Source organism: Eulemur rufifrons, chromosome 1 (assembly GCF_041146395.1).
Source record: "Eulemur rufifrons isolate Redbay chromosome 1, OSU_ERuf_1, whole genome shotgun sequence".
Classification (NCBI taxonomy): domain Eukaryota; kingdom Metazoa; phylum Chordata; class Mammalia; order Primates; family Lemuridae; genus Eulemur; species Eulemur rufifrons.
Window position 1 is genome coordinate 35,656,336 of NC_090983.1, and position 22,086 is coordinate 35,678,421.

At 36.2% G+C, this 22,086-nt stretch overlaps 1 protein-coding gene across 1 annotated transcript in view; it reads left to right on the plus strand.

Annotated features, from left to right (window-relative positions):
* Positions 1-201: 201 nt before the first annotated feature.
* The window catches only part of DNAH7 (dynein axonemal heavy chain 7), a 238,249-nt gene continuing 216,364 nt past the window's right edge, over positions 202-22,086 (plus strand). The window contains exons 1-7 of the mRNA XM_069469091.1: positions 202-264; positions 6,933-6,995; positions 11,078-11,186; positions 12,317-12,464; positions 14,367-14,454; positions 15,466-15,646; positions 18,118-18,193. Coding sequence (XP_069325192.1) covers positions 12,325-12,464; positions 14,367-14,454; positions 15,466-15,646; positions 18,118-18,193 — 485 coding nt within the window. The 5' untranslated portion in view covers positions 202-264; positions 6,933-6,995; positions 11,078-11,186; positions 12,317-12,324. The remainder of the gene's footprint in view (positions 265-6,932; positions 6,996-11,077; positions 11,187-12,316; positions 12,465-14,366; positions 14,455-15,465; positions 15,647-18,117; positions 18,194-22,086) is intronic.

The window sequence follows — 22,086 nt, forward strand, 5'->3', positions numbered from 1 at the left end:
GAACTCATTCATTATTTCTAATAATTTTTTTGTGAATTACTTAATATTTTTCTATATACAACATTGTATCATCTGTAGAGTATGTTTTAAAATATTTTGGATGATAAGTACTTTGTACTAAACATGGCAAAATTTGATTGAACCAGTCAATTTTAACATTAACAGAGTGAACAGTTTTGTTTTTTCTTATTTTTCATGCAGGATAAATCAACCAGCAAAGAAAAATCCAAGACATCAGTGAGATTTCTACCACAGTTGTCTACGGTAATTTACTAACATACCATTATACTTTATTGCTTTATGATAATGTTATTTACTGGCTTTCAAAGTTGAAAATAAGTTACTGAACTTCTGATTTTAAATTCTGTGCTCCATTTCATTCTTTTCTGATAGAGAAATTCTATGAGGTACATGTCTTAGGAAAATAAACTATTTTGATAAAGTAACTATAAGCCCTAATTCCTTGTATGTACATAATATTTGAGTACAAGTTAGATTTTTATTGTAATAAAGTTTGCTATCTGTTATTATGTTGAGTTTAATGCCATTGAGTTAAACTCTTGTGACTCATAGAAGTTGAGTTTAAGTGGCATTTCAGTGCAAACATTATTTGTTTTGAAACATTTTAAAAGCTCAGAATGAACTATATAATGAAATTTGGATTGCTTCATGCAGAAATGATTCCTGATATTTTGAAATGAAAAATTCTTTAAGCTTAGAAAAACTTGAATGAAAAGTTTAAGTGAATGATCTTGGACATTTAAAAATATGTGATTTAATTGTGAACCTATTTGCATTGATAATACCAAGATTATCACAAGTTCTACAAAATAGAATCATAACATATGTTTTAGTTCTACAGATTAATCTAAAGTTTTCTAGTTTATAAGTAAAAAAAGTGAAATAGACATGTACTCTTTAAAAATTTAACAAATTTTAAAACTGAAAAGAATTATTAGTTTTTTGGATATGTTAAATTTAAATTTACTTATTGAATAAATATTTAGTGGCTGAGATAAATAATCCTTTCCAGTCAGCAAGGCATATAATTAATTGTCTAAAATGCTTTTGTTGGCTGATTTAAAACCTTACACTGTGCTTGTATTTGATTTTATCTTGCATTTTTTCTTCTGTATCCTTTGAGTTTTATGTCTTTTAAGAGAAATCACATTTTAAGAGATATTTTTAAAAATAATCCATAGATTTAAAAAATTTCATTTGAATATTAAAGTTTACACCTGGATGAAAGTTCCGTGGCAGTAATGAAGACCTAGAGTGATTTTCATGACAGATCTTCATGCTTCTAGTGGTAACCCAGCACTGGTGGCTTCCAGCCTCTGCGGAGCTGGTGACCTGATTTCTCACCCTTTCTGCACCCCTCACTCAGAGCACTCCCACAAGTCTTAAATCCTTTATGGAGTAAGATAAGAGTTGAAGAATGGAAGGGAAGATGGAAAGATGGAAGAGCACTGACATAAGTTTCTTAGCCTATTTTTCTGTGCAAGAGAAACCTGAAACAAAGACTCATGTGCAGGTAGTTCATTTCAAAGCAGGAATAAGAGATTAGGGAGAGAAAAACTAGGAAGGAGGAGAAGCCAATATAAGCTTGGGCTATCAAGGTGGTTGTTATGGTAGGCAACTGGGTGTGATCCTGCCATGACCTTCAAGCTCATAAAATGCTTCCTTGAATTGACCACCTGAGGAAGCTCAAGGAGTAGCATTTATCCCTCATCTCTCCCATCCAATTACTAACCGGGCCCAGCCCTGCTTGACTTCCGAGATTAGATGAGATCAGGCGCGTTCAGGGTTATGTGGCCATAGACTATGCACCATCTCTCATCCTGCATTGGGGGAAGATTGTTCATGGGAATGTTAACTCCCACCTTCTTCTTGCTGCTCATATGCGTCATGTGCGTGGGCAGTGTGGGCTATTCTTAGAGTCCCATGCTATGACACTGGAGGAACCCCACAGTAGAAAGCAAAAGACATTTTCTTGAATTGAAACAGTTATTCCTATGTAAATTGAAACCATCACAGAACTGTCCACTGCAGCCATGTCTGGAATCAGAGATGAGGCCAGGAGAATGTGAAAGGAGTTGAGGCACACCATTAGGTAGATAATATTCTGGCATGTGTGTGGCTGCTCATCTTAGCCAAAGAAGCACAATTTATAAAACATTCTGTGAAATATATATTCTGCACTGCAGTGTACAGAAACATTAAAGGCCCTTATCACCCTTCTCTACCCACAGTGCTCATGAGACTGGGGGAAATAGCTCAGCAACAGAATGGACAATGCAGAGATCCTAAAAAGCCAGGCTTGTGGGGGGGATTTGTGTAGCAGGCTAGGGTTAAGCAGGGTGTTTTAGACATTTGTAGTGGATCCAGTACAATAGACCATGTTTGAATTGCCCCTGTACCCTGGTATGAAAATTCCAGGGCACTTGGACCAGACATCCCAGAGCCTTTCCTGTCTATTATTTATAACATCATTCTTATCAGGCCATTGTCACACCCTCATTCACCTGAAAGTGAAGCCTTCAACTCTGAGAACACCCATTGCACCCATTAGCTTGAAAATGTGCTCATGTTCCCCTTCCCATTGTGTGGCCCACTGGGAATTGTAGAAATCAGAGCCATTTGTGGTATGGCATTGTATGTGTATGAAACATTTCCCTAATCTGGCGTCTGTATTTTGGGAAGTATTGTTGGAAGCTTATTGCACTCTCCGCCCCGCCCCCGCTTTTCTTTCTTTCCTTTTTTTTTGTTTTTTTTCTGGTTATACTTTTTCTTTTAGGGCATGGTTAACCATTTTTTAATTTTCTAAGATAAAGTTAAAATGACTTTAAAGTCAGTTTACCCAGCCCTTAAGACTGATTTAGTAGATGGAGGTGAGGTGAGGGGGTATAGGAGTGGGATAGGTAGGAGCACACACACATTATATCCCAGAAAGAATTTAAACAATAAGGAGTACTATGCACATTCAAAGGAGGTCACCTGCAGTTGGAGTTAAGAAAGGAAATCTAGATTTTTGATACTAGTCTTGAAGAAAAGGCTGGATTTTAATAGGGAGATATTGCGGAGTATATTGGTGGCTCTGCTAGGCAGGGCAATTAACACTAGCTGACCAAACAGACCCCCAAATCTCAGAGGCACCACATCAAAGATTTGCCCTTGCTCTCATGAAGTCTGATGTCGTCAGGTAGCCCTCCATCTTATGCCGGTGGGAACACATGGCCTCCGCAGGTGCAGTGGCAGGGAAAGAGGGGTGGAGGAGGTGCACCAGCTCTTAACTGCCTGTCCTGTTGCTGCTCACTTTTCAGCCCACTTTTCATTAGCAAGCAGGAGTCATGTGGATACAGAGTCACTGTAAGAGAGGCTGGAAAGTAAAATAGTTTGGAGTATTTTTTTTTTTTTTTAAATAGGGTCTCACTTTGTCGTGCCAGCTAGAGTGTAGTGGCATGACTGTAGCTCACAGCAACCTCAAATTCCTGGGCTCAAGCCATCCTCCTGCCTCAGCCTCCTGAGTAGGTGGGACTATAGACATGTGCCACCGTGCCTGGCTAAATTTGGAGTATATTGAGGAGGGGTTTGGAAACCAGGATGAAGACTTGTGCCTACTTCAGTAGGTGACTTTTTAATGTTTCTGATCAGGGAGCAGTATGATCAGAGCTGTGCCTTAGGGAGGTAAAGGTCACCTTCTGTTACTAGCATTTTTCTATAAATTCAGGGTCCTGTTCCCTGGGTTATTTTTAAAAAGCTGCTAAACTGGCTTAGCTGCTGACTCTAGTCCCCTACTTCTCCTGCATCTTGTTTACTGCTGCTAGGACCATTTGTAAAATAACCTTTTGTGTGCCCCTGCATGATAAATAGGGTAATAATATAATTTATCACCCAAACTGAGATGCCATTGAGAGTGAAAGTGCTACTTATTATGCTTGGACATGAGGTATAAACTGGGACTCTCCCCAGCAGACTGAGACTTAAGGTAACCCTAAGAGGAGGCTAGTGGCTTTCTATTTCCAGCCTGTTCAGTCAAGCCCAGAAGCCTATGTCCTCCACGACATAGCAGCACCCATCTGTCCGGCTCTAGTTCCTTCCTCACCTTTTTTTTTTTTTCCAGGTTTCTACTCAAACAACCTCTGCAGAGAGGCCCTCACCACCCCATCTAACCTAGCACTTTTCTACCCTTTCCTCTCTGCCTCTTTACCCTGTATTACTTTTCTCTACCACATATATTACTTGCTGATATTATATGACACATCTATTCTGAAATGTCTGTCTATACCTTCTCTAGATTGTACACTCCATCAAGGGAGGGACTTAGTCCCGTCCACGACTATAGACTCAGTGCCTTAAGTTTAGCCCAGCACATGGTAGGAGCTCAGTAAAGCCTTGCTGAATAAGAAGATGAATTACCTTCAACTTCGGTTGGGCCAAGACTCCTGACCGTCCACCCCAACATCCCCTCCAAGCCTGCCATTATCATTTAGTCCCCAATTCTTGATGCTGCTTCTGTCTTCAGTAAGCTCCTTGCTGTCCTTCTCTGTGGAGCTCCAACTCTGCTCTAAGGTGTAGCTTCCATCACTTTTCCTTTTGAAACTTTCTTTGATTATTCTGCTCCACATTCTGTCCCAGACAGAAGCAGCAGTTTTTAATATTAACTGAACTGTGTGCTTTGTGGAGACAGACTACATCATTTCTTATCTGTATAATAGGCACAAAAGTGGTACAGCAGTGCTTACCTCACAGTTTTTAAGAATATTAGAGGACCTAATTCATGTAATCTTAGAACAATACAGAACAAATAATGTAATCAGTATATAAAATATACTCTAATCGATATTTATAAGTTATTTTTATATATTGTATATATTTTTGTATAATTTAAAAATTATGTAATTTTATAATATATATTTTATTTTATAATATATAATTTTAAAATTTTTGACAAGTTAATTTATATTCTTTGTGTTTTCTACCATCTTCAAAATCTAGTACATATTTTACACTTAAATATGTCTTACTTCAGAGGAGCCACATGTCAAGTGCTCAGTAGCTCCAGGGGGCTGGTGGATACTATTTTGGACAGCACAGCTCTAAAGAACAGAGGAATAGCCATGTAAGGAATAGCCACTCTCTCTAGGTCTAAGGGAGAGTGCTCAAGGAACAAACTTTCAAGACCCATTCCTTCCTCAGAGCTTAGATGCAGACCTCAAGGGAGAAGGTGTTGCTGTGGTCCACTGGATGGCAAAGACATTTGCTGAGGTGCTGTAGGATGGGGCTGGGAGGGGAAAGCCACTGGCGGGGATGCTAAAAGTTTGAAAGGAAGTCTCTCTCTGTGGTATAAGTGAAACCTGAAATAAAAATATAGAAAGACAAATCTCCACATAAAAAGGTTTTATTGGGGAATAATGTGCAAGAAGGAAGACAACAATCCAGGGCACACATACAGACCAGAGTGTCCTGCAGTGTGTCTGGAGAACAAAAAAATAGGTTAGGGGCTTATTAGAGAAAGAGGAAGTTATGCAAATTGTTTTGAAAGTTCATTGGTGCTGGTAATGTCTTAGAAGGGCTGGAGAGTTCTGATTGGTGAGTGTCAGTAGTTGCTAGGTAGAATTTATGATCTTAGAGTTATGGTTAGGCCCTTGCAGTTTTGGATTGGGTTTTTGAGACAGTGTGTAAGGCAGCTGTCCTTGTATAAGTCATTAGCTGTCCTTGTATAAGTCACTAGCTGTCCTTGTGTGGCTACCTGTCTTTGTGGTAGTTTCTATTATCAGGCAAATTGTGTGTAAGAGCCCCTCTCTATGGCCTTTCCTGGCTCCATTTTGTCAGGGTTCGGCACAAGTGACCCATTTTGAATCTGACAACTCTCACACTACCTACAAGGATGCCAGTGACACTTACTGAGGGTGTCTGCCTCTGCGTTAGCCACAAAGCACAGGCTGGAAAAGTGCCCCTGCGCAAAGGTGCTGACTGCTGGCAGCCACAATACAGGAGCAATGATAAAAACCACTGGAACCAGGAAGGACACCCCTTCGTCTGACAGTGTCCCCTTAGCACCTTGATAATATTATGGCAGTTGTCAAAGGAAAAATGTTTTAGGGTGCTGTCAGGTATCCCAATGGAGGATGAAAAGGGCAGATTTGGAGCTGAGAGGCAAAACACAACTGACAAAAAGCACAGCTCATACCACCTGCTTTAGAGATCAAAGTGTTATTCTCAACAGTGTTTTCTCTTACCTAGATGAAACTCCTACCATGGAATTATTCTCTACTGCAAAGGAGATAGCAGTAGTTTTCTCTGAAAGTTACTGCTAAAAATACAAATGTTATTTATGGCAACTTGAGGATGCATCAACCTCAATACATTTTCACCTTAGGAAGTAGACTATTCTGGTCTGTCAATAAGGACAAAAATATTTTAGTGATAGGAGAGGTAAAGTTGAGTAGGCCCTGGACACTAACTAGGTTCAGATAAATTCTCAGAAGATGTGATGGATAAAAGGCTTTGCACACTGGTTTTGTTTTTTTTGTTTTTTTTTTTTTTTTTTTTGAGACAACAGTGCCTCATTCTGTCACCCAGGCTAGAGTGCATGATCTTAACTCACCACAACTTCAGAATCCTGGCCTCTTGTCTTGGCCTCTCAAAGCACTGAGATTGCAGGTGTGAGCCACCACACCCAGCCTTGCATACTTTTTAAACCTTTCTGAAAAGTATTGCGGGGTAACATTTTCCTTTATTTTCTTGCTGTAAAGAAAGCAATTCTAAGACGAATGTTGAGAGTTTTAAAAGTAGTAGAGTATATCTTTGAACATGTCGGATAATATGTGCTTTACTTTATAGTATATACTGTGTAAAATTTGGTTGAGTGAATCAATTTTAGCATTAACAGAGTAAATGGTTTTGTTTTTTTCATGTTTTTCATGCAGGATAAATCAGTGAGCAGAGAGAAATCCAAGGCACCAGCAAGAGCTTTGCCCCAGTTGTCTTTGGTAATTTACCTATATATTCTTATTGAATTTTTGCCCTTTTGCTGTACTACAAAATATTTCTGAGATCTTAGCATCCTTTTTTATTATTTTGACTATAAATTATCATTGTTCTGTGGAAGAGGCAGTTAATGAACATTTTCAGTTGATAAAGTGCCATACAAGTTAGTTTTTACTGTAATAGGATTGACTGGTAATTATGTAGAGTTTAATGCCATTGAGTTACATTCTTGTGACTCCTGAAAGTTAAATTTAAGGGGAGGTTCAATGCAAATATTATTATTTTAAAAATTGTGATAAAATATGCATAACATAAAATTTATTGTTTTAACATTTTTTTAAGTATACAGTTCAGTGGTATTTAGTATATTCACATTGTTATGCAAACATCACTACTGTCAATCTCCAGAACTCTTTTCATCTTCCAGAACTGAAGCTCTGTATTCATTAGAGAGTAACTCCCCATTTTTCCCTCCCTGAGCCCTGGCAAACCACTATTCTACTTTTTGTCTCTGTGTATTTGACTACTCTAGGTACCTCATATAAGTAGAATCATAGTATTTGTCCTTTTGTGTCTGGCTTATTTCACTTAGTCTTTAAGATTCATCCAAAGCATTATTTTTTTTTTAAATATTTTAAAAGCTCAGAGCAAACTATTAGGTTATAAAGTATGGAATGTCTGGTTTCGTTAAGTACTAAGTTTGACAGTTGATATCTCTGACATTTTGCTTTGACACTCTGGTTTTTTTTTTATTATTATTGTTATTGTGAAGGTACATCCTCATTCTTTTAAACACACATTTGGTTTGTGATTACCTTTCACATTTTTTTTAGAGCAACTTTTGTGAAACTGTGGATAAGAAAAACATTCATGTTATTTTTGAATGTGAGTTCTGTCATGGAACCAATGCAGTGAAGACAGCTCAAAATATCAACAAAGTGTTTGGGAAGGATGTGGCTAATGAACATACAGTATGTTGATGGTTTGAGAAGTTCCATTCTGGTGATTTTAATCTTGAAAATGAGCCATGTGGGTGACCTGAGACAAAAGTGGATAATGATGAGCTGAAAGCTATAGTGGAAGCAAATCCATCTCAACCTACGCGTAAATTAGCAGCAAGGTTTGATGTTGCTATTCCAATAATATTGGACCATTTGAAACAAATGGGAAAAGTAAAGAAGCTGGATAGATGGGTTCTAGATGAATTAAATGAGCGTCAGAAGAGAAATCATCTTGAAACTTGACTTTCTTTGCTGTCATGACATAAAGGTGACCCATTTCTACACCATATTGTTACATGTGATGAAAAATGGATTTCTCTGTATAATCTCAAGCATTTGGCACAATGGTTGGATAAAGATGAAGTGCCGAAACACAGTCCAAAACTGAATATTGATCAAAAAAAAAAAAAACAACAAAACTAATGGTGTCTGTTTGGTGGTCCAGTGCTGTATTATCCACTACAGCGTCATGAAACCTGGTCAATTGATTACAGCAGATGTCTACGGCAACCAGTAGGAGGAAATGATGAGGATGCTTATGATTAAGCAGCCGAGATTGGTCAATAGAGACAGACCAATCCTCTTGCAAAATCACATGTCACAAAAAACTCTGCTCAAACTACAGAAGCTGGACTTGGGAACTCTCTCAAGAGAATACTCATCTACCATATTCACCAGACCTTGCACCAACTGACTACCACTTCTTCCAGGCTTTGGATGACTTCTTGCAAGGACAAATATTCAATTCTTGACAAACTGTGGAAAACACCTTTCACGATTTCATCGCCAGTTGTTCTCCAGGCTTCTTCACAGCTGGCCTAAGCAAGCTACTGTTAAGATGGAAAAACTGTGTCAATAGTTTGGGCACATACTTTGATTAATTGTATTGCTTTTTGTTTGAGTATAAAATAAACTTTTGATTCAAAATCAGACATTTCATATGTATGACCTAATATTAATATAAAATCGAATTTGTGTTGCTCTTTTTTTTTTTAAGATAGGGTCTTACTGTGTCACCCCAGATAGAGTGGAGTGGCATCAGTATAGCTCACAGCAACCTCAAACTCCTGGGTTCAAACGATCCTCTTGCCTCAGTCTCTGGAGTGGCTGGGACTACAGGTCCACATCATGATGCCTGGCTTATTTTTCTACTTTTTAGGGGAGATGGGGTCTTGCTCTTACTCAGGCTGGTCTCGGAGAACTCCTGAGCTCAAGCAATGCTCCTGCCTTGGCCTCCCAGAATGCTAGGATTACAGGCATGAGCCACCGTGCCTGGCCTTGTGTTGCTTTATACAGAGAAAATTCCTGATAATTTGAAATGAAGGACATTTTTTCTTAGAAATTTGAATTAACATTCTTAGATTAATTATCTTGAGCATTTCAAAATACATGTTTTAATTGAAAATATACTTTTATTGATAGTGCCAAATCATCACACCATGTCTGTAGAATTGAGCCATAGGATGTTTTCCCTGCAATATCTATCTTAAATTTTCTAGTTTAAAAGACAAAGATCTGAAATGAAATAGACATTTTATTTTCTCTTTTGATATTTAAAAATTTTAAAACTGAAAAAAATAAAAATTTTCCTTAGTTTATTGTGTCTTGTTAGCATACAGATTTAGAAATGTGAACTTAATTTATATTTAATTATTTAATGTCTGTGGCTGAGATGAATGATAATCTTTTCCTGTCAGTGAATCACATAATCATCTAAAATACTTTTGTTGGCTGATTTAAACTTGGTTTTATGTTCATATTTGGCTATACCTTGCAATTTTTCTTTAGCATTTTTTGAGTCTTATATGTTTTAAGGGAAATTGTATTTTCAAGAGCTGTTTAAAAATATAATCCATTGAATTAAAAAAAACTATTTTCATTTGAATACAGTATTAAGTTTTGCACTTGGATAAAAGTTTTCTGGCAGTGATTAAGACCTAGAGTGATTTTCCTTACAGACCATGCTTGTAGAGGTGATCGCTGTGGTTGAAATCAAGGGTGATCCAGCACTGGTGGCTCTCAGCTTCTTGTGAGCTGGTGACTTGATTTTCACCCTTTCTGCATACCTCACTCAGAGTACTCCCACGAGTCTTAAATCTTTTATGGAGCAAGATGAGAGGTGAAGAATGAAAGGGCAGGCTGAAGGATGGAAGAGCACTGATATAAGTTTTCTTAGCCTATTTTTCTTGCAAGAAGAACCTGAAACAAGGACTTGTGTGCAGGTAGTTTATTTGGGAAACAGGAGTAAGGGATTGGGGAGAGGAAACTAGGAAGAAGAAGAAGCCAATGCAGGCATGAGCTATCAAATTGGTTTGAATTTGAAAGGAAGAAACAGACTAAACTGTTAAAAAATATGTAGATTTTACTCTATAATCCACTTGTCTGGGTTTATTGAAGAACCATAGTCTCCAGAAACAGTAGGTCTGTGTCCTGGTATTACAATACTTGGCTTGAGCTAATTAGTCATTGCCTTTTTAGAAGATGTAGGTGCTGCTCTCTTGTCTGCCACAGTCCCCACCACACTCTATTGTTTCCCAGCACTGGACCAGGTACCTATCATCACTAGCTTTTTGTCTCTTTATGATACCTACCCAGATTGTGTATGTAGAATCATTTGTAACCCCTGCCTTAAATGATGGCATAAATATGTGGGTTGCTAGAGCAATCTAGGGCAGTTTAAAGCTATGAGAACAGGAAGACCTTTTGGAGCTCCTTCTTTTGGAGGTGAAATGCAGAGGGAACTCATTAGCCTTGGAGACAAGCAGAGAGCACGTCTCATTTAAATAGAAGGCTTAAAGACACTTGTCGGTATCTGGGGATGGGTAGACTTTTTGGAGTGAACACCCCAATTTTAGGGTGCAGGCACCCACATTAAACCAGCGACAGGACTTTTGATAACACCCCTCAAATGGTGCACGCCATGGCCATTCACAGGCTTGAAAAAGATCTACTATTGAGTGTTTTCTTTCCAGGTGTCCTGATCTGTTTGAGAAAATGTCTGTGTTTATAAATATTCATGGAGTTCATGAAAAAAGTTTTTTTCTGGTATTGTTTATTAATGCTATTTAAATTTCATATTTTAGGTGAGTTCAAAGCCCCAGTGGCAGCAGGCAGCTCCATCATTTCATTTGAGTGTAAAGCAGGACGATGAGATTCCAGAACAATTTAGTGTTAAAAATGAACAGTCCTATGGTAAGAACTTTAATATTCTAAGTTAGATTTAAGGAACATTTCTAGAGAAAAACACCGTATAACATTTAGTTTATAGAGTGATGGAATTATAAAACCAAAGTGACACTTAATGTCAATTAGAAAAAGTTTCCGAAATATTTTCCCTCATAAAATAATTGATTCCAGTTTTTGTTATTTCAGGCCATTGTAAATAGTATAAGAGATGATATTTTAGAAATTGAAATGTTTCAAATAAAATTTTGATTTATTGAAGTCAGAATTTGCCTCTGCATCAAAGACAGACAAGGTTTTTCTAACAGGGATTTTAATAAATTGTAAATGTTACTTCCAAGTTAGTCATTTTAATGTTTTTATATTTTGACTTATTAAATATAGTGCTTATCAGATTGATTACTTTTAATATTAACTTTTTAAAACATGGTTCTTTAAATTTTCTCAAATAGTTTTATATTCTGTTTTTATCATAATTTAATCTTATTCATTTTTAAAGAGTTCTTTGTAAATACATTAGTAATTGAAAATTTTGTTAGCATATTAATCAAAATATAAAATGAATTAATTGAATATTCTTGAAATACTCAGATGTTTCTATTTATCATGACACAAAACAAGAATAGTTTAACTTCCTGATAGTAAAAAGAAATGAATTATAGTTAGCATTACTTGAGAACATATTTTTTTTTTTTTTTTTTTTTTTTTTTGAGACAGAGTCTCACTCTGTTGCCCAGGCTAGAGTGAGTGCCGTGGCGTCAGCCCAGCTCATAGCAACCTCAAACTCCTGAGCTCAAGCGATCCTCCTGTCTCAGCCTCCCGAGTAGCTGGGACTACAGGCATGAGCCACCATGCCCGGCTAATTTTTTCTATATATATTTTTAGCTGTCCATATAATTTCTTTCTATTTTTTAGTAGAGATGGGGTCTCGCTCTTGCTCAGGCTGGTCTCGAACTCCTGAGCTCAAACGATCCGCCCACCTCGGCCTCCCAGAGTGCTGGGATTACAGGCGTGAGCCACCATGCCCGGCCGAGAACATATTTTTTTGAAAGGTGATTTAGCATTTTATTCTAAGCACTTAGGTGTTTTAGCTTACTTTTTAGATGAATTATTTGTGACTTTTTTTTTTTTAATTCAAGCTGAATACATGGAACACTTTGGGAAAAAAGGAAAATTACGGGACCAAGTTGATGATACTTCTGCTGGACCATCTACTTCCAAATCAAAGGGCAAATCTCCACATAAAGAACGAGAAAACTTTAGAAGTACTCTTGTTAATGTCATTATGTAAGTTCCATAAGCTAACCCATCTGTGTTACACTTGCTAGAGCCCCTGGGACCTTTTTATCTAAGAATTTAAGAATTCTATGCATCTCTAAGGATGCTTCAAGGGCTTGTTGGAATGAGGCCAGTGTACAAAGAATGAAAGAGATTGAGTTTATTAAGTATGTCCCACTTTTAAATATGATGAGTTGTAAAAGTACCAATGTTAATACTTGATGTTGGCTGAGCAAGTAGAATTTCTATGAGTCCTGGTTATAGCCAAGGTGGCTGATGGAAGATTGGGGCAGTTTTTTTCCCCTCATCTTATCTGCTCAGGTGATGTAGTGACTTCTCTGCTGTGTGAGTCTCCCTGTGTAGAAAGGGAATTGAGTTGAAATGGTCAGCGGCATACACAGGGCCCGGGTTTGCCTGGGCTGAGTTTTAGAATGCGTCATGGAGGACAAGGCAGACGCAAGTCACTAGTTCCTCTTGCCTTGTTTCCACACAGCTTTGTGCTAGTTTCATTTCATTATGACTCTCAGGGCGTATACCATTTGTGGAACAAATGGAGTTTCATGACCCATTGTGTTACGTAACTGACCCACAGAACGCTGTTCTGCTGTCCCCATGTGGCACTTTACTAGCTGGGTGGTCATCTTGAAGGGAGAACAGTGGGTACTGAGTGCTTACAAATGGCAAGAAGGGTATTTGTGGGAATGCTGTGCAGCTGGACTGAGAGTGTGCACCCTGTCTAGAGTGGTTTTGAGTTTTCTTTTGCCAGGTGCTATTAGAATGTTACCAGCTTTGGTCCACTTAGATTGCTTTCTTGGCTTAAGCACTCTCGGATCACATAAACAGTGTAAAATCAACACTCAAATCAATGGGAAGATAGGCCTTTTTTCATACTCACATTGCCTCACTTAATAAATATTTTTTGAGTACCTACTCTGTGTTGCATTAAACTGAGACACCACCCAAAGCCTTGACTGTTTTCTCTGGACTGTATCATTGAAAAAAATAAGTGTAAAGTTTACAACACATTGGATTCTTGAATTTATAAAAGACAAATTAAGTTAGAAGATCTGTTCTGAGAACCTACCTTGGTATGGTATCTCAGACAGATATTTGATAAACCTCCAGTCTCTCCTCACTGGACAATTAGTGGGAAGGAGAATTTTATTCTATGGTGTCACTGACTTGTATCCATCCCAGATTAAGCTGGGATCCAGAGCATAACACATACAGTCAATGATAAAGAGGTTAAAGCTATCCCAGACAACTTATTTTTTCTGAAGATGTGCACTATGCCTTCCTGCACAGTGTAGTTCCAGAACAAGTCACAAAATGTGGCTCAAACTGGCATAGATTTTGAATTGAATTATAGTTATAAATATTCTAGTATTATATGAACACATACTCAATAATGAATACATAGAAACTTAAGAGCTTCCATGTCACTTGTTGCTAACTTGTATGTCTCTAGAAATCTGAGAAATGGACTTTTGAAGAATGTGTCTGTGTCTTCTACAAAGCTGCATGTAAAGTACTTTCTATCAGTGATCTTTTTAAAACTGTTGTTAATAGATAATCACACATATTTTAGGAATAACGCAAGAATACTCCTTTACAAGTTCAAAGAAGAGAAAGCTTGGTTTCTGAGTAATAAGGAAGAATGAGTAAAGGCCTTCAAGAAGGGTATGGTCTCTGAATTAGGTCTTGCAAATCACTTCCAATATAACTGTCTATGAGATAATATTTTGGGAAGAATATGATACCAAGCAAATATGTATCTTATTTATAAAATGTTCAATAATTCATTTTTTCTTATGATTTAATAGAAAACAATACTGATGTCTTTATATCCATTGTTTTAAGTTCTAACTGCCCTTTATATGTTTTTGAATAGTATGTTTATAATTTTCTCAGGCAACAAGATGCTGGTTTAGACTCAGATATCACTGATGAAAGTGCATTTCCAAAACCGACCACTTCTGCAATAGAGAAAGACATCTTGGTAATAAGTTATTTCTTCTGTCAGTATAATTGAAAATAAAGGAAATACTTGAAGATAATTTTATACTTTTGAAATTACTCTATGCTCCCTTTCTGTGAAACTGTGGACATAGTAGTAAATATGGAGTTATGTAAAATTGTTCTTTTGGTTTAATGGAGGAAACCACTCTCCCCTGTCCATGTAAGACCACAATTAAAGAATCTCAAATCTGTCTGCTTCCCATGTTAAAGTTAGCCTCATTATGAGAAAGTATCTTAATTATATAATGTACATTTTACAAAGCATATTAACTTACTTTAGAAGGAGTAATTCTTCAGTATTTCAAATACATAAAAAATTTTAAAAATATAAATATCAAAGACTTTAACAATGTTAATTTGAAAGTATTTTGATGTTTAAATTTATTTCCAAGAAGTGACATAAAAACTTGTGGAAAAATATTGAAGTTAAATGTCCATTATTATAGAAAAATACCTTGTCCTAAAATGATTATTTTCTGCATGCATATTAATATAATAGCAGTTATAAAATTATAGTATGGAATATTGATAGGCCAATTGGAAATTTCCTAAATTCTGTTTTATAATATTTCTGGGATTAACATATAAAGATACTGATTTGCGTACAGCTTTTAAGATCTCCCTCTGATTATCAATTATAAAAGAACAAAAAGTATTATAATATAATACATTTTAAAAATTTATAAAACAGTAAACTCTTAATTCAGCATGGAATCTGTTAAGTATAATATACATTTGATAATGTAACTTGATGTTTTCCTGTATAGTTATGAACTTAGAGAAGAGCTTTAATTTTCATGAAATATATATTTTTAAAATTTGAGATCTCAAATAATGCCTACATGAATTGCACAAAATACTTTTTTTATGATTTATAAATACTTTATTCTCCTAAAACTTGAATTTTGCTTAGTAGTTTTATTTTTGATAAACATATTTCTTTTGGTAGAGTACTAAACCCATTTACATTTTACTTATCTCTTTTTGGTAGAGGTATTACTATTATATTCACCATGGAATTGATACGGACCATGTAGCTCCAATGGAAGATTCTTGGCTAGAACATGTATTGAATTTAGTTCCACAACATCTGAAAGTCCTCACTGACAGCATAAGTGTATTATCTGATGAAATGAGAGAAGATTATCTTCTTAGTGTAAAGAAATCCATAGGTAAATTGGTATTACTCTTTGCTTTCTAATTTGAATATATGTCTCATTAAAAATAAATTTTTTGTACTAAAAGTTAATACCTATACTTGAAACTGCTTATTTTATTAATTGTACTGTTTCTTGCACTGCTGTTACATTACTTAAGATCTTAGGCAAATTTCACTAATGAAATACTACAAAAAAAAAGCTGTCTTTCTATTTGTAGGGATATATCCCTTCAACAAAGGATAGTAGTGAAAAAAATTATAAAACATCAATTTCAGCCCCTCAGAATATTTATTGAGTGTCTAATTTATGCAAGGCATTAGGCACTTAGGAGATAGTCTCTCCCTTTAAGATGCACCTTTCCTTCAAGGATCTTTTGGTGCAGGCATGAGAGATAGGATATAAATATTTGAATAATTACCTAAAAGTTTAAGCATTAATAATGAGCATTAATATTACTAATGTCATAAATTAGAATGTGATGTGTTGTAGAATTGTTGCTGTGTACTGGAGGTTGGCAAATGACCACTGCCTGTTTTTGTAAATAATGTTTTATTGGAACACAGCCATACTCACTCATTTGCACATTGTCTATGGCTGTTCTTGAGCTGCAAGAGCTGAGTTGAGTAGCAGTGACAGACTTTGTGGCTCACAAAGTCGAAAACAGTTACATTCTGATCCTTCATATAAAAAGTTTGTTGACCTGTGGCACAGACCAATAGATCCTAAGGTTGACTAATCATCAGAATCATTTTAAAAATACTGATTTCTAGCCCCGCCTGAATTAAAATCCCTGGACGCAGGGCCTTGGAACTTGTAACCTTTTGTAAAAAGGTTCTCCAATTGGTTGTGATAGTAAACCTGGCATAATGGATGCTGCGTTTAAATTTAGAGAAATCACAGTACTCTGGAGTGCTCTGGGACCCTGCTAGGAGGAGGACATTCATTGAACTTATGACTCATATTGTGCATCCTGGTAATAGAAAATAAAGAGCCAAATCCCTGCCCTCAAAGAGCTCATGGTATAATAAGGGAGGTAAATTATAAAGCAAAGTAGTAAGTGCAATGAGGAGGGAGACAGGACAGGGAGAAGAGGTCATCTCTGACTAGTTAGGAAGGACTCTGGAGGCGCCAGAACTGAGTCTTGAAGGATAAGGAACAGTATACTATGGAACGTGCTTGGCCTAATGGCATAAATGGTGGCAGACATGCAGGAAAGACTCTTCTTAGCTTGCAAACAACTCTGATGGCCAAAGCTTAGGGTGCATTTTGGGGAGGGGCAGAATCTGAAGGGCTTATATGCCTTTTTAGAGCATTTGAAGGTAAAGGAGAGTCACTGAAGGATTTTAAGTAAGGGAGTTATATAATAGCATCATTTCATTTTAGAAAGAACATCTTGAAAGACAGGTGGGAAAATTAGAATTAATTGTGAATAAAGACCACAGAAGACAGAAGCAGAGGTAGCTTACCATACTGATTTTATAACAAGATTGTGTATGCTTTTATTTTTTTAGTGTTGCTGTTAATATTATTATTACCACTGCTCAAATTTGTATTTTTTTTAATTTGAAAATATTAATTAAGTGAGTACAAGTATTTTTATTACATGAATATGTATAATGCTTAAGTCAGGGCTTTTGGTGTGCGCATCACCAGAATAATGTTCATTGTACCCAATAGGTAAATTTTTATCCCATACCCACCCTCCTGCCCTCTCCACTTTTTGGTTTCTCATGACTCTTATATCATTTTGTGCCCATGGGTATCCATCTATTAGCTCCCACTTATTAGTGGTGGTGTTTTGTTTTCCACTTTATGCAATTTAAAAGAGAACAAACCAATACAATTGCTTGGTGTCTGCAAGGAATTGGTTCCAGAACCACTCACCCGCCACCACCTCCCATAGATACACACATCCTCTCACCTGCTTTAAATCATCTCTAGATTACTTATACTACCTAATACAATGTACATGCTATGTAAATAGTTGTTATATTCTATTGTTTCTATTTATTTTATTATTTTTTCTTGTTTGTTATTTTTTTTCTGAATATTTTCCGTCCATGGTTAGTTGAATCTGCAGATGGAGAATGTGTGGATACAGAAGGCCAACTGTATGTGCCTTTCCTCAGTGAAAGAAAACTTCTACACTTTGTATTGTTGACATTCAGTTCAACAAGAACATTTTTGGTGGATTAGCTATAAAGGAAAATGTACCATTAAAAGCAATTATCGTTTTCAAATGAAAGAAGAGGGACACATTGTTAAGAAAGGGAACATATATTCTCAAAGACACAGACATGATAGATTTTTTCATAAATCTTAAAATTTTCTTCTATTCATAAATACATAAATTGCTCATTATTAAACAACTTTAACATAATTTAAATAATTAACAATTTTAATAGAGTTAGTTTTGTAATTACTTGAAAATATGCTATAATTAATATAAATTTATTTATTAGAACTTTTCCATTTTCTTTTAGTTGATTTTGTTTTAAAAGATCCTAGGGAAAAAGAAGATGATAAAAAGACAGATGAACTTCTACCCCATCGTGCTGAGTAAGTGATCAGGTTTCTCTAAGGATATTGATTATGTGACCATTTCTGTGTTTATATAGTTATGTACCAATTATATTTTCTCATATATATGTTTATAATTTTTATATAAACATATGAATATATCTGTATGTATATATTTCAAATACAGGCATACTTCATTGCTTTATTGCACTTCACAGATGTTGCATTTTTTAGGAATTGAAAGCAACTCTGATCAAGCAAGTCTACTGGCACCATTTTTCCAACAGCATGTGCTCACTTTGTATCTGTGTGTCACATTTTGGTAATTCTTGCAACATTTCAAACATTTTCATTATTATTATATCTATTGTGGTGATCACCATATTATTAATATAATAGTAGCACTTTTGATGTTGCTATTATAATTGTTTTGGGCACCACAAACCGCACCCATATAAGACAGCAAACTTGATCGGTAAATGTGTGTGTTCTGGCTCCTTCACCAAGTAGCTGTTCCCCCATTTCTTTCCCTCTCCTCAGGCATCCCTATTCCCCGAGACACAACAATATTGAAAGTAGGCAAATTAGTAACCCTACAATTGCCTCTAAGTGTTCAAGTGAAAGGAAGAATTGCAAGTCTCTCGTTTTTAAATCAAAAGCTAGAAATGATTAAGCTTAGTGAGGAAGGCACATTGAATGCCCAGATAGGCCAAAAGCTAGGCGTCTTGAGCCAAACAGATAAGTTGTGAATGCAAAGGAAAAGTTCTTGAAAGAAATTAAAAATGCTACTGCAGTGAACCCACAAATGATAAGAAAGCAAAACAGCCTTATTGCTGATAGGGAGAAAGTTTTAGTGGTCAGGATGCAAGATCAGCCCAGCCACCACATTCTCTTAAGCCAAAGCCTAATCCAGAGCAAGGCCATAGCATTCTCTATTCTTTGAAGGCTGACAGAGATGAGGAAGCTTCAGAAGAACAGTTTGAAGCTAGCAGAAGTTGATTCATGCAGTTGAAGGAAATAAGCTTTTTCTATAACATGAAAGGTGAAGCAGCAAGTGCTGATTTAGAAACCACAGCAGGTTATCCAGAAGATCTAGCTAAGATCAGTGTTGAAGGTGGCTACACTAAACAATAGATTTTCAGTGTAGATGAAACAGCTTTATATTGGAAGAAGATGCCATCTAGGACTTTCATAGCTAAAGAGGAAAAGTCAATGTCAGGCTTCATAGCTAAAAAGGGCAGGCTGATTCTCTTGATAAGGGAAATGCAGCTGATGGCTTTAAGTTGAAGCCTATGCCCATTTACCATTTCAAAAATCCTAGGGCCTTTAAGAATTTTGCTAAGTCTGCTCTGTACTCTATAAATGGAAAAACAAAGCATGGATGACAGCGCATTTGTTTATAGCATGGTTTACTGAAAGTTTTAAGCCCATTTTTGAGACCTACTTCTCAGAAAAAAAGATTCCTTTCAAAATACTGCTGTTTATTGGTAATGCACCTGGACATCCAAGAGTTCTGATGGAGCTGTACAAGCGATTGATGTTGTTTTCATGCCTGCTAACACAAACATCTATTCAGCAGCCCATGGATCAAAGAGTAATTTTGACTTTCAAGTCTTATTATTTAAGAAATACATTTTATAAGACTATAGCTACAATAGATAATGTGATTCCTCTGATGGATCTGGGCAAAGTAAATTGAAAATGTTGTGGAAAGGATTCACCATTCTAGATGCCACTAAGAACATTCATGATCATGGGAGGAGGTCAAAATATCAACATGAACAGGAGTTTGGAAGAAGTTTATTCCAACCCTCATGGATGACTTTGAGAGCTTTAAGACTTTGCGGGGAAAAGTCACTGTAGATTCGGTGGAAATAGCAAGATAACTAGAATTACAAGTGAAGTCTGAAGATGTGAATGAATTGTTGCCATCTCATGATAAAACTTGAACAAATGAGGAGTTGCTTCTTATGGGTGAACAAAGAAAGTAGTTTCTTGAGATGGAAACCTACTCCTGGTGAAGATTCTGTTAACATTGTTGAAATGACAACAAAGGATTTAGAAGTGCGGTCCCCAACCTCCAGGCTGCAGATAGTGACTGGGCCACAGAGTTCCACTGTCTGCCCACCCCACACTGTCTGTGGGAAAATTGTCTTCCATGAAACTTAGGAATGGGGTGGTGGGGGCTGCACAGCAGGAGGTGAGCAGCGGTGAGCAAGCAAAGTTTCATCTGAGCTCCACCTCCCCACTCCTCCCTACCCCTGGAAAAATGGTCTTCCATGAAACCAGTCCCTGGTGCAAAAATGTTGGGGACTGCTGATTTAGAATATTATATGAAGTTAGTTGGTAAAACAGTGGCAATATTTGAGAGGATTGACTCCAATTTTGAATTTCTACCATGGGTAAAATGCTATCAAAAAGCATTGCATGCTACAGAGAAATCCTTCATGAAAGGAAGAGTCAATTGATGTTGAAACCTTTATTGTTGTCTTATTTTAAGAAATTGCGACAGCCACCCCAACTTTCAGCAATTATTACTCTGCCATAAACATCAAGGCAAGACCCTCCACCAGCAAAAGGTTATGACTTGCTGAAGGCTCGGATGATTGTTAGCATTTTTTTGGCAATAAAATATTTTTAAATTCATTATGTACATTGTTTTTTAAGACATAATGCTATTGCACACTAAATAGACCATAGTATAATATGGATATAACTTTCATGTGCACTAGGAAACCAAAAATTTGTGTGACTTGCTTTATTGAAATATTCATTTCCTTGTGATGGTTAGAACCAAAACCACAGTATCTCTGAGGTATGCCTGTATAACACTGATTGTTCTTCCAATCTTTATTTATGTATTTAAGCTATCATATGATACACTTACAAATTGTTGGATAGATGGATAGACACATAGACACATGGACAGATGGACATGTAAATGGCTAAAACAGAAGTACCCTGGTGGAAAGAATTTTGATATAGGCCTTTGTATCTCCACAGCAACTAGCTCAGGCTTCAGATATGGGAGGAACATAAAAACTTAATGGCAATTTGCACAAAAGCATCTTGGGAACACTGCAGAAAATATGCATGTATAGAATGTATTTTAATTTATTGCATGGATTAAAATGTAGAATATATAACAGGAAAACCTACTTGCTATGTATTTTTTTCTAAAAATAATTAACATCTCTTAAATAGTTTGAAGAATGGAACTTATTTTTATGTGATGACGTAACCAATTCAGCTTTACTTTGTTTCTTTTATATCATTTAAAAGTGCCCCAAATTGTTTCCCATTCAACACACATACACACAAAAAATTATGTAGCCATTTCCATATATCCTAAGTAGAGAACAGCTTTTCTCCTGGGGAAAGACAAAAATCAATCTTTGTATTTGTAAAGGTGGTATGGCCATACCTGAAAAACTAAATTAAACTTTCTGTGTAATAATATAATAAGACTAAGTGTTGAAAATTGGTGAGCATAAAAAAATTACAGACATAAAATATAAATGTTTAAATATGCTCTGAAGATGAAGATGGTACATCTTCAGTATATAAAAGATGATTATTCAAATCATGGGAATTACAGAATACAGTTGAACCTTGAACAATGTGGGAGTTAGGGGTGCAGGCCCCCCATGCAGTTGAAAATCCATGTATAACTTTTGACTCCCCAGAAACTTAGCTATCAGCCTATTATTGATCAGAAGCCTTACTGATAGCATAGTCAACTAACCATATTTTGTATGTTATATGTATTATATACTCTATTTTTACAGTAAAGTAAGCTAGAGAAAAGAAAATGTTATTAATAAAATCATAAGGAGGAGAAAATATATTTACTATTCATTAAGTAGAAATGGATCATCATAAAGGTCTTCATTTTCATCATCTGCACGTTGAATAGTCTGAGGAAGAGAAAA